The sequence below is a fragment of the Hoplias malabaricus genome, chromosome 1, assembly GCF_029633855.1.
Source record: "Hoplias malabaricus isolate fHopMal1 chromosome 1, fHopMal1.hap1, whole genome shotgun sequence".
In the NCBI taxonomy this organism is placed as follows: domain Eukaryota; kingdom Metazoa; phylum Chordata; class Actinopteri; order Characiformes; family Erythrinidae; genus Hoplias; species Hoplias malabaricus.
The window spans coordinates 83,152,703-83,165,925 of NC_089800.1; the positions used below are offsets into that span (position 1 = coordinate 83,152,703).

General features: G+C 41.0%; 1 protein-coding gene across 5 annotated transcripts in view; it reads left to right on the plus strand.

Moving 5' to 3' along the window:
• The window catches only part of kif6 (kinesin family member 6), a 94,017-nt gene that overhangs the window by 18,619 nt on the left and 62,175 nt on the right, over positions 1 to 13,223 (plus strand). For all 5 annotated transcript variants that reach the window (XR_010803706.1, XM_066675343.1, XM_066675350.1 and 2 more), the window contains exons 7-10: positions 1,765 to 1,971; positions 2,424 to 2,567; positions 2,843 to 2,929; positions 10,737 to 10,840. Coding sequence is in view for 4 of the 5 variants with exons in the window: in XM_066675343.1 (XP_066531440.1) it covers positions 1,765 to 1,971; positions 2,424 to 2,567; positions 2,843 to 2,929; positions 10,737 to 10,840 (542 nt within the window). In the remaining variant the exon portion in view is untranslated. The remainder of the gene's footprint in view (positions 1 to 1,764; positions 1,972 to 2,423; positions 2,568 to 2,842; positions 2,930 to 10,736; positions 10,841 to 13,223) is intronic.

The window sequence follows — 13,223 nt, forward strand, 5'->3', positions numbered from 1 at the left end:
TTGTTTGTTTAAAATGGATGCTAACTGGGTTTATGTTGTGTTTTAACTCACTGAACCTAATATATTTATGAATTCTACAATGCCTGTGTAGTATCTGAGTACTGCAAAAGGCAGATGCGAATATGAAGATATTCCTGAGTGGTGGTAGTAAGGCCTGGATTTATACGGAAGATGTGATAGAGGCCTGTCTAATACAAGCAATTGTTTTAAAATATGTTGTAATAGTCTCTCAAGCTCTAGTGTATGTAGTGTATGATACCTCTACATATTGATTCCTTTTATTTATAATTTTATTATTTAAGCATGGATTTATTATTCTTGAATTGAGGACATTAGGTTACTGCAGAGCTCTAAGGCATTAGAATAATTACCAGGTCCATGAATCAGAGATGTTTTTCTCTATGACCATGTCTATAAGCATGTGCTCCATCAGCATGGTCCTGTGTGTCATCAGACCCTAAATACAGTGTGTCTTTATCTGCTCTGTGGGCTGTGGGGCTTTCCTTTTCTTTGATGCCATTGGAAGTAACACACACTCTCTCATCTTTTCCTCATCGAAAAACGTGCTCCAGTGAGTCACGCCAGACGCATGATCTGCCCTGAACTGACCTGCTTATTTCTGTCACTGGTAAAAGAGCCTCGTTCAAATGACTGCATTGTTTACCAGACATCAGTTGGGCTTCTGCCGTTGATGCAAATGTTGGGCACATGCAAGGAAACTCATACAAACAAACCAGAACAGTCTCTGGTGCTGCGTGTTTGCTCATGATTTGTTTACCTTGTGTTCCACTGCTCCTTGCAGATACATCCACAGACAACAGGACCTTCATCTCCTCTTCAATGTTAAAAAACAGTAAATTAGCCTACTATCTTAGAGAAAGTACTAGAAAGTACATATGGCCTCAAAGTATTTCCTTTCTTACCCATCTCCATCAAAAGTTTGAAACAAAATTTAATTTTTGGTTTGAAAAATGCTAGAAATGTTTATCCAACTTGTGTTATATTTTTGGCCAAAAGACATTTATATGCACTCTTAAAAATAAAGGGGCTAGAAAAGGTTATTTGAGCAATGCCATAGAAGAACCACTTTTGGCTCCATAAAGAACCATTTTTGCTAATACGTTTAAATGGGTAAAGAATATTAAGATCGATTAATGGGTTTTTAAACTTGAAAAAGGTTCTTCACAGTCACAAATCTCTTAAACATAAATGGCTCTTTATGGAACCAAAATGGCTCTTCTGTGGCATCCCTCAAAAAACCATTTGTAGCACCATTATTTTTAAGAGTGTGTACGCTAGCAATAGTACGCTTAGCAATCATTCCATTATTAATAGTCTAGAAGGGGGAGAAGGGGGGAAAAAGAAACATCTGTATTGATCCCCTTGAGGAAATTGCTTCTCTGCATTTGACCTTTCCAGGCTAGTGAACAAACCAAAAAAAGTAGTGAGCAATTCTTTACACACACTAGGGGCAGTGAACACGCACAACGGGAATTCACGGGAATCAGGAAAATATTTCTTTCGTCAGTCCCAGGAATTGATAGTTAATAGTACATTCCATTAATAGTTTTTTCTTTATAGCAAAGAGGACACTGATAAACATGAAGCTGGATATTACAAAGAGTTTATTAATGTAGGAGTAAAGATGGTGTTTTTAATTAGTTTGAAAGGTAAGGCATCACGTACCCAAGCTTTTGACAGGCAATTTCCATTGTCATTTTTCTCTGTTGATTTCTGCTGTGTCCTTTGCCTGTCCTCTCACAGACACCCATGAATCAGGCCTCCACACGCTCTCACTGTATCTTCACCGTTCACATCTGCAGCCGTGAGCCAGGCTCAGCAACTCTGCGTCGCTCGAAACTTCACCTGGTGGACCTGGCTGGCTCTGAAAGAGTGGGGAAGACCGGTGTGGGAGGTCAGATACTGACTGAGGCCAAGTACATCAACCTCTCCCTGCATTACCTGGAACAGGTCAGGCTCTGAGAGCTTCTATTTGCTTTTAGGGATGCACTGATATGGATTTTTTGCGTTGTTGTGGCTGATACTGCAGTATTATATGCTTTATTTTGTCCAAGTGAGAATAATTACACATTCCTCAAAGAGAAAACACCTCTTCAAATATATTTTAAACAGCTTAAAGTAGGACCATCCTACCTACCCAGATAGTGAGGCCAATTGTGCTCTCAGATTTCCGCCTTGGAGAGAAGAAACGTCAACGAGGATGGCCAACACTTACACTTCTGTGCCACTCAGGAACCTTACAGCTGCATTTTAAATGCACATATTGTTGCTTATTTGCTCAGTTTAATGTAAAAATAAATGTTTTATTAGTTGAATAACAATAATAATAATAATAATATGTGGTGATGTCCTGAGATCATGGTTGTTACTTGTATCTTTATAAGTATTCTGTGTTATATCAGGTCATCACAGCTCTGTCAGAGAAGAACCGCTCTCATATTCCATACCGCAACTCCATGATGACCTCTGTGCTCAGGGACAGCCTGGGGGGCAACTGCATGACCACTATGATTGCTACTCTGTCTGTGGAGAAGAGGAACATTGATGTAAAGCTTTGTCCCTTTTAACACTTTACTGTTGTCTGATGTCTTGGGAAGCACTTTACTATAAGATATTTACTTTCCATGGACATCTATAACGGCTTATTTCAAAAGCATCAGTTTTTAAAACCTTCTGGGGTGAAATTGATTAAGAATCTTTTTTTGGAACAGCCTTCATAAATGCTAATACTGTTTTATGTTAGTTTTATGAAACCTTATCCATAATAATGCAGTGTAATGTGGGCTTGTGCATCAATCTCTGTATATTGTATATGTCTTAGGAGTCTATCTCTACCTGCCGCTTTGCTCAGAGAGTGGCCATGATTAAGAATGAGGCTGTGCTGAATGAAGAGCTGGACCCAGCACTTGTGAGTCTACATAGATATTCACCTGTTTCAAATGATGTTTTAATCATTACATCACTTAAAATAAGTTAACAAATACTTTACATGGAACTAGGGCTGGACAATAATTCAATATCAATATATGTTACAATATAAAACATTTCAATAACAATGATATGATTTTAAATACATTTTCAATATTTCAGTATACATTATTTACAGGATTGTAAATGCCGTTTACTTCTGTCACTGACTGACATTCATTACAGGGTGTTACCCAGTTCACTGCACTCAGTTTTAAAGTTAAATTAAAAATATGGGTATTGACAAAGCCAAGACGTTTATGTTTGAAGGCTATGTTATGTTTCCTGTATTTCCTTGGCAGTTTTTCTGTCAGGGGCGGCACGGTGGTGCAGCAGGTAGTGTCGCAGTCACACAGCTCCAGGGACCTGTGACTCTGTGAGGAGTTTGGTGTGTTCTCCCTGTGTCTGCGTGGGTTTCCTCCGGGTGACTGTCTGTGAGGAGTTTGGTGTGTTCTTCCTGTGTCCGCGTGGGTTTCCTCCGGGTGCTCCGGTTTCCTCCCACAGTCCAAAAACACACATTTGTAGGTGGATTGGCGACTCAAAAAAAATTGTCCGTAGGTGTGAGTGAGTATGTGTTGCCCTGTGAAGGACTGGCGCCCCCTCCAGGGTGTATTTCGCCTTGCGCCCAATGATTCCAGGTAGGCTCTGGACCCACCGCGACCCTGAACTGGATAAGGGTTACAGATAATGAATGAGTTTTTCTGTGGCTTTTATGTTGTTTTTATGGATATGAGAATTATATCATATCGACTGAAATGTAATAATATATATCGTGATATAGATTTTGGCCATATCGTCCAGCTCTACAATTTGTTCAATTTGTGTATTTTAAGGCATAATAAGTCACATTTTATGTTGAATTTTTTACTGTATGTTAAAGTTAGTAAACTTACTGTTATTGTGCCATGAAATGTAAAAAAGTATGCTCTCTGTAGAAGATGTGTACTTATATTCACTGTAAGAAAATCAGCACACCATGTGATTAGATATCTACACTTTACACACATCTGAGCTTATGATTTGGAACGTATTCTTCTGTAAAATCCAAATAGCTTAAAATGTGAAAATGTAGATGTTGACAAATAGATAGAGAAACCTTTGCTGGTGGTATGTTTGAATGTCCAGAAGTCTCTGCCCTCACACCTGTGCTTACATTGTCCACATTCCACCATGTCATCGGTCCGACCAGCTGCATGTCTTCACACATAAATATGGAAAAAAAGGCTTTGAGCGGTTTTTGATTTCTCGCATCATGTTTACATTCCACTCTGAGAGTTTACATGCTCTGATTTTGTTATGCCTCATCGCTCACTAGCAAATATTTTTTTCTCCTGCTGGATGTGCTTAGACACATCTACTTATTGGTGAAGACTGGTGTGTGTCATCATTGCCTGAAACTGGTTTGAATGGCAGACAACTGTTAAAAGAGAGAATATAGTCTTCAGGCAATTAGATGTTTACAAAGTGCGTAGTGATTACTTTAAATGTACTTGGCTCAAGTAATTGCACTAACGCAGCTTCCCAAATTAGCCCAGCTGATCTGTGAACCCTAGTTTCATTCAGGGTTAGAGCAAACTTCCCCAGCTCCTGACTCTCAAACATCATCTCCTGATACAGACTTCTGGCTTTAAGTGATGACTGCATTGAAAGTGGAGATAAACATGGTACAGTGAAGAAACGCTCCTGATTTTTTTTCATTATAGAGAAGCAAATGAATCTTCTCCTCTTGAGAAGTTTAGGACGGAAAATTGAGTCCCAATCACCATGCCCTATATTCACCATAGGACTAAAAGGCTTGAGCAGTCCAGAAAGCAGATGAAGGACTTTCTAAGCAACCACGACTTTAAAAGATTACATTAATTTCATAATCTGAATCTATATCACAAGATCCACAAAAAATAAGTGCAATTTACAAATACAGTGCAGGGCGGCACGGTGGTGCAACAGGTAGTGTGGCAGTCGCACACCTCCAGAGTCCTGGGGTTGTGGGTTCGAGCCCTGCTTTTGGTATCTGAGAAGAGTTTGGTGTGTTCTCCTCTTGTCCACGTGGGTTTCCTTCCACAGTCCAAAAACACATGTTGGTAGGTGGGTTGGCGACTCAAAAGTGTCCATAGGTGTGAGTGTGTGTACGCTTTGTGCTCAGTGATTCCGGGGAGGCTCCGGACCCACCACAACCCTCAATTGAATAAGCTGTTACAGACAATGAATGAAATACAAATACGCTACTCTTTACAAATACTGAGTAATTATAAATCAGAGATTTAAATCATTGTGTGACATATATTTTTAAATAATAAAGCAAATAAAACACCATACACCTTTACCCTGTTAATCAGCTTCTTTGTGAGCCACCCACTTCCTCTTGCTCTGTGGGCTTCTTTCCTCTTGGTTTGGCGTTTAGGACCTGGCTGCCCAATTCTAAACTCTGGAGAGGTATTTTTAAGAGAGTCTGCGGTTGCCTGTTAATTGAGCTAGTGTCTGCATGGCAGAGGTGGAGGTATGGCTTATGTCCTCCAGCTACTGTTTGACTGAAATCCCCCCCCACACACACCCCTTTTCCAACAGAGTAACTTACATTAAAGTCTGTCCTGGGTAATATGACGGTATATTACTATACCAGTGCTAAATTATCTTACATTTTCCTTTTCTGTGTATAACATGGATATTTTTGAAACGTGGTATTCAAGTACCACATTTGCATGTTAATTGCAGTAAATATGTGGTCGTTAAAGTTTCTGCCTGTGCATATTTAAATGATACAGTAGCTAGAATAGTTGAAACAACTGATTGAGAGTCTTGCTATTGTTGCTTAGTAACAGGGAGACATGAAGCCCAACGCATATCTGTAGACAACAGTGGAACCCCCTTAAAAAGGTTGTGCAGTTTGCTAAGGCACATGAAATGACCCCATGTTATTTAGGAATAATTCCCCACTGTCTTTCCAGACCAGACCCCCTTAAGAATGTGCTGAATGTCTATTCTAATGACAAACCTGCTTTCTCTCAGTTAGTGTGGTTTGTATAATATTGTACGGATTGTAGATCATCACCTCATGCCGTTTCAAAACATTTGAGCAGATGCCCTTTTACACGGTCTGCTGCCATTAACTATCCCTTGATATGAATCTACACTTTCTAGAGGAGTAAAAACATGGACCAGTGTCTTTTAAGCACCTACTGATCCTTTTCTTGTTAGTTTCTGGAGGGAGATCACAGTCTTTAAAGCCCTGAAGTGTTGGAACGATTACATTAACGCATACCTTAGACTTGACTTGGCAGCCACAGACAAGGGGGTATTTTGCTAAGCATGTTATCTCAGTCACCTGTCTACCTTAGGAATAGTTCACCAATGAAATATATACACAACTTTCACATTAACCACAATGTAGTCAATCCACTAATACATGCCTAATGGTTGAATTTGGCATCTTCAGTTTGCTGTGAGGCTAATGTAACAAGAAATGGAAGCTTATAATGGACATGGGCACAAAGCAGTTCATGGTCCAGTGGAAGAGGAATACACTGACAGATTTACTGAGCAGCTGTCACAAATGTTGTTGATCAGCCAATACATATTGGCCTGTCCAAAGTTTGCTGCTTCAAATGTGGCTAATAAATTATGGAAGAAGAGCGCATGGACATTCTTGGTGGGCAGCTGTCTTTTTTGGCTGCCGTTATCCAGTTATGAGAGAAAATTGATTTGTGGAAATCAGTTATGAACTATATATAATTTTCTTAGTGTCTCTATCATAATATTCCAGGCAGTAGACTCGCATGCAAACATACTATCCATTCTGCATCTAGTGCTATTTACCTACTCCTTCAGACCCAGTTTTAAACATGAGCTCAGCTATCTTTAAACCTATAATAGAAGTAAAACTGAACGAAGACATAAATCATGAAGGCCTTGAGCGTGTTTAAGGCCGTTTTGAGTTTCAGTAACAGAGGAACGTGGAATCAGAATCTACCGCAGTCTTTTTGGAAATGTGCAGATATTGATGTCATTGGTCATATGCAGCGCCTCCCTATGGGCTGCCGGTTTATTCTCAGACACTTGGAACTGATGCTGGGCCTGTGGTTCCTGTGTGGTTTCACAGTCCAGAATAAAAAATGGTGACCGTGGGCCTAGCCTGCTGGACCCAGCTGTTCACGTTGCATCAGCCTCAGGGCGTGCTAGATGCTGAATGGGTGAGAAGTAGCTTTTGGGTTCAGACTGAGCCAAACACCAAAACACACAGAGATGTCACCATAAAAAGGCATGGTAATGGTATTGCTGCCCTTAAAGCCACTCAGCAGCACGCAGCTGTGTTAGCAGAATTTGGATGCCAAGAAAACATTTTTCTCCCAAAACCAACTGAATAATTGGGATTATTTTTGCAGTTGTGTTGACAAGCAAATATAAATTTGAATGACATCCATTAAATTGCTCGGTTTTGTGCTAGGGTTTTAACAGTGTATAATTAGCCCACAGAACGGCACGGTGGCACAGCAGGTTAGTGTCGCAGTCACACAGCTCCAGGGACCTGGAGGTTGTGGGTTCGATTCCCGCTCCGGGTGACTGTCTGTGAGGAGTTGGTGTGTTCTCCCCGTGTCCGCTTGGGTTTCCTCCGGGTGCTCCGGTTTCCTCCCACAGTCCAAAAATACACGTTGGTAGGTGTATTGGCAACTCAAAAGTGTCCGTGAATGTCTGTGTTGCCCTGTGAAGGACTGGCGCCCCCTCCAGGGTGTATTCCTGCCTTGCACCCAATGATTCCAGGTAGGCTCTGGACCCACCGTGACCCTGAACTGGATAAGTACTTACAGATAATGAATGAATTAGCCCACAATTTGATTAATATAGTACAGAATTCATTATTCAATAATTATGCAATATATTTGGAACAAAATTTAAAAGAATGAAACATTGTTCATAAACCTATAGGAAGAACCCTGGTGTGGGTTTGTGACTGTTACTGATGGTTTGTAAACAATACTATTGCATTCATTTCATGATGCTCATTTCCACAGTTTTGCACTGTGATATTCATTTTAAGTAATGACAAGAATTTTAACATCTTGTTTGTACTTTACTGTGTGTGTGGCACAGTGGCGCAGTAGGTAGTGTCGCAGTCACACAGTTCCAGGCGTCTGGAGGTTGTGGGTTCAATTCCTACTCCGGGTGACTGTCTGTGAGGAGTGTGGTGTGTTCTCCCTGTGTCTGCGTGGGTTTCCTCTGGGTGACTCTGTGAGGAGTGTGGTGTGTTCTCTTTGTGTCTGCATGGGTTTCCACCGGGTGACTCTGTGAGGAGTGTGGTGTGTTCTCTCTGTGTCTGCGTGGGTTTCCTCCGGGTGACTGTCTGTGAGGAGTGTGGTGTGTTCTCTTTGTGTCTGCATGGGTTTCCTCCGGGTGACTCTGTGAGGAGTGTGGTGTGTTCTCTCTGTGTCTGCGTGGGTTTCCTCCGGGTGACTGTCTGTGAGGAGTGTGGTGTGTTCTCCCTGTGTCTGCGTGGGTTTCCTCCGGGTGCTCCAGTTTCCTCCCACAGTCCACATTGGTAGGTGGATTGGCGACTCACAAGTGTCCGTAGGTGTGAATGTGTGAGTGTGTTTCTGTTGCCCTGTGAAGGACTGGCGCCCCCTCCAGGGTGTATTCCCGCCTTGCGCCCAATGATTCCAGGTAGGCTCTGGACCCTGGGTTACAGACAATGAATGAATATTACTGTGTTATTTATCTTCAGTTGGAGAGAATGTAATAAATATGTATGTAAGCTTTGTTGTTGATAAATACAGTCTGTTAGCAAATATTTATGGTGAATTTTGAAAGATTTTGGAGCTAGCTGAAAAGTCTAGAAATGTTGATGCAACCAGTAAATTCAATGCGGTTTTATGTTTGATTTAAATAATTTTTCGTCCAAAATACAAAAAAAAATATACCTCAGTTTAAATATCATAAAAAAATCTTTTTAAAACATCAGATATCGGCAGCATAAAAATACAAAACAAAATAGATTTTATAGATAAAACATCTACAGGACATTTTTGATTAATCTGTGCAAAAAAATAATAATAGAGTTTACTTGGAGAGGCTTAGTTATACTGCATCCATTTATTCTCTTTGTAATAGGGATATGTTACAGCCACCAAGAATCTGAATGACATGATAAAGGGCTGAATTCTGTGACTTACAATTCTGTATAATTCAGTAATGTGTAATGAGTTTTTTTCATTATGCAAAAACTGATTGAATCTTGAAATATGGGCTAAAAGGCTGTCAGAATTCCGAGATGACTTTCATACAGGAATGCAAGAAGATGCCAACAGCATGTCTTGATTGAAAATAAAGACTTGAAAGTGACATAAATGCTGTTACGTTTTACCCCACACTGTCCTTCACTCTCACATATGTCCCTGGGAACATTTCTTTATGGACAGCTTGTGACCTTTAAACTGTATCAACTCTTTGTCAGAAGCTGCCTGGATGCTAGCACGTAGTTGTTGCTCTCACAGGCATTTCTCCACACCATTTTAGAAGACAGCTGTCTGTGTTATTGTCCGTCTGACTGGTGGTCATTGTGGGCAGATTCATCAGACAGAGAAGCTTAGGGGAAGGGAGGCAGCCCAGTTCAGAAATAAGTGCATTTAAGGACATCCCGCCAAAAAATGTAAAGAAAAGAAAATATGCAAGCACCTCCCCCCACCCAGTTCAACAACACTGATGCTGGTTCACTTTTCCATTTATAGTAATGCCTCCTATCTCTCCCTCCGGCAGGGGCTTATCCCAATTTAACCTCTTAAACACACACAAAGTGTCAAGTTCAGAATGCAAAGAGCAGCTGAGTCTTTGGCTGTAGCTGTGGCTGTTAATGATCAAAGACCAGTCAGATGCCTGGGTAGATGACCTATGACCCTGAATGAGAAATCCCAGTGCTTAGGTTTTCACTGATTTAGCTTGATGGTCCAGTAACGCTAACTTTTCAGCCAGTGCATAAGGTGAAGTGGAACTCATACCCAAAATGACCCTTGGCTCAATGCTCGATGTCTGAATACTGATGGTGACACATTCACAGTGGTGTAGTGAGCTGTTTGTATTAAGTCTCAGTGGGTTGTCTGGGAACTGAGCTTGTCTCCTGAGAATAAAGTGTTGAACTGGTTGGTTATCAGCGTCTTAGAGTCCCTTAGAGACCCTGAGTTTTTCTTGGTCAGAATATTTTCAGAGAAAACTGTGAGATTGATGTTAATGGAGAACTGAAGGGTGACCAGTTTCCTCTTTAGAAATCACATAACCAGAAATGGGAAGAATCTTCAGGCCTTTTAATATAAGTGTATGTGTGTGTGTGTTTATATAAAATTATGAGCACCAACTTGTAACTCCACTCATTGTCCGTACTCTCATCTACACTGACCATACAGGAGCACTTTGTAGTTCAATTCCAGACTACAGCCCATCTGTTGCTCTGCAGAGAAGGTATGATTTGGGTTGTAGATTGCTGTGGATCACAGTGACACTGACGGTGATGGTGATGGTGGTGAGTTACTGTGAGTTGTGCTGACTAGCTTCTGATCTTGGTCACCCTTAACAAAGCCAGTCCCCAATTCCTAAAGATACTAAAACCTTTGGATAGAATCGGACTCCTAGAAGTCCTGTGGGTCACAAAGGGAAAGCTAAATATATATGCTCTAGAGCCACAACCTCGCTAAAGCTAATGCAAGAACCACACCATCTTTTCTTTCTTCGCTGTCTTTACCGTTGACTTCCTGCTGCTTGTCCTACAGTTGATTGCTCGTCTGAAGAAGGAAGTCCAGTGCTTGAAGGAGGAGCTGGCCATGGTGACTGGGGAACAGAGGAATGATGAACTAACTCCAGAGGAGATCCAGAGGTACGTGTCATCATTCGTATTTCACACAATCAGCCAGATGTTCATTTATAGACTTTATCTTAACTCAAACACATGTGGCTTTGTGCACACTGTTGGATCACTGCTGGATCACTGGGGAAAAATGGAGCATACGTTACACAGTTTTTTTTTCCCTAGGGCCAAATGTGTGTAGACAAAAATAGAGCTAGACAATGTAGGATAAAAAAAATAATACAATTTAAAAATCTGACTGTTTCATGTCCAGGCGGCACGGCGGCGCAGCAGGTAGCGTCGCAGTCACACAGCTCCAGGGACCTGGAGGCTGTGGGTTCGATTCCCGCTCCGGGTGACTGTCTGTGAGGAGTGTGGTGTGTTCTCCCTGTGTCCGCGTGGGTTTCCTCCGGGTGCTCCGGTTTCCTCCCACAGTCCAAAAACACACGTTGCAGGTGGATTGGTGACTCAAGTGTCCATGAGTGTGAATTTGTGTGTGTGAGTGTGTTGCCCTGTGAAGGACTGGCGCCCCCTCCAGGGTGTATTCCTGCCTTGTGCCCAATGATTCCAGGTAGGCTCTGGACCCACCGCAACCCTGAATTGGATAAGCGGTTACAGATAATGAATGTTTCATGTCCACCTTTTATAGTATGATTTAATGTGTCCCAATGAGTACTACACACTAATACTTTATAGTATGTACTATGTACTAACCTCAAAAGTGTGAATTTGACAGGTGAGTACACAAAATATTAATGTACTACACCTTCAACCGTACTAACAGGACATGATGAACTGTTGTGCATGTCGAATAACTTGAATACCTTCCTCCACACTATGTACTGCACAGTATAGGTCATTCAATAACAGATTCTGTACTAAAATACTGCTTTGTATGATAAATAATTAAACCATTTATATTTGATATAAGCTTCACATTTATTTTTCTAACCATTAGTGTGTTATATGTCATAAAATTCATTTTATTATCTGTGAAGTGCACACTGTAGGGAGTAGGGTACTCTTTGGGACAGAGAGTGAGTATGCACTGTGGGTTTTATTTTACTATAGTCAACTTGGACACATTTTACTATACTACACACTACATACTGAAACAGTAGTTAGAATAGTATAAGTGGGCAACTGGGACGTAGTTAGTGTCTTTCCTCTCTGCATATAAATGACTACATATGAATGACTCATTCTATCAAAATACTTGTCCTACAGGATGTGTCTTTTTAGCAGTGGAAAGACTGATATGTTATTACCTAACGTACGCTCTCACAGATCAAAAGGGTGCTTTCTTAATCACCCAGGCACTGTAACCTACTTTTAATGTGGGGATTAAATCAGCGTAGGAACCCTAATATGACACAAGTCCATTCAGCGGGTCAGCAGGTTCTTGCGGGCAGCGGTCTGTGCGTAAAGCCCGAGAAGTTGTGTATAATGGTCTGAGCAGCAGTGTGCTTGGATGCAGTCTTCAGGTCAGTGGGGACTGGAGCTACGCTGAGTTGGCCTAGCTCACCTTCCTGCTTGTTTATTGCTTAGACCTAATTGAAGATAAAGATAAAGGCACTTTGAGAGTTCCATGTTGTTGCTTGTGGGCGGCTATCGTCGGATCACTGTAATAATACTGTATTTATGTGTTTTAACTGTGGCCTCTGTCAACTACTACTAAACAGGCCCTGTGTAAACATGCACTAGAAAGTGGACAGGTTAAGAATTGGTGTGAGTGTCAGATAGAGTTTGTGTTAATTCATTGCCCATCAAAATCTTAATCCCACCTTTTAGCCCATCAGATATTACAAAATCAAATTTAGAAAATGAAGCCTCGGTCCTTAGCTGTTTCTGTTTACCATTTCACAGTCTGATGTCCTCAGAATGATAGCATGGTCGTCTCAGTGGCTAGATATTGGCGTCTTTGAATGTTTCATGGGTTACTTGAGTTGCAAAAAATACAATCTCCCACTGAGGTGCGGAAAAATATTTGAATGGTTACATATTCCCTTTTTCCACTGGGGTCTTATTAAAACATATGCGACGTTGGTCAAAATACTACAAGGATCAAACAACACGATACTTTCCTTACCCTGTCTGAACAGACATGTTCCAAACGAATGGTATTAGCATCTGTTCCTTTAAATGAGTCTGAGCTTCTGTTTTCTCCATGTGCCAGTGATATAGTCTTTTTCTTGTGTGGTTTTCCAGGTTCTCCTTTATCGTTATCTGGGTGGTCTTGTTTCACAGTTCGTAGACTGGGCCCTAAATTAATGTGCAAATACACTGTAGAGGTGTTGTATTTTCATATTCTGTCCCCTTTTAAAATAAGTTGAATATGAAGTTTCCAAAAAAGAATAAAAGCAGCATTGAAACATCAGCATCTGTAACCACTTATCAAATTCAGGGTCGCGGT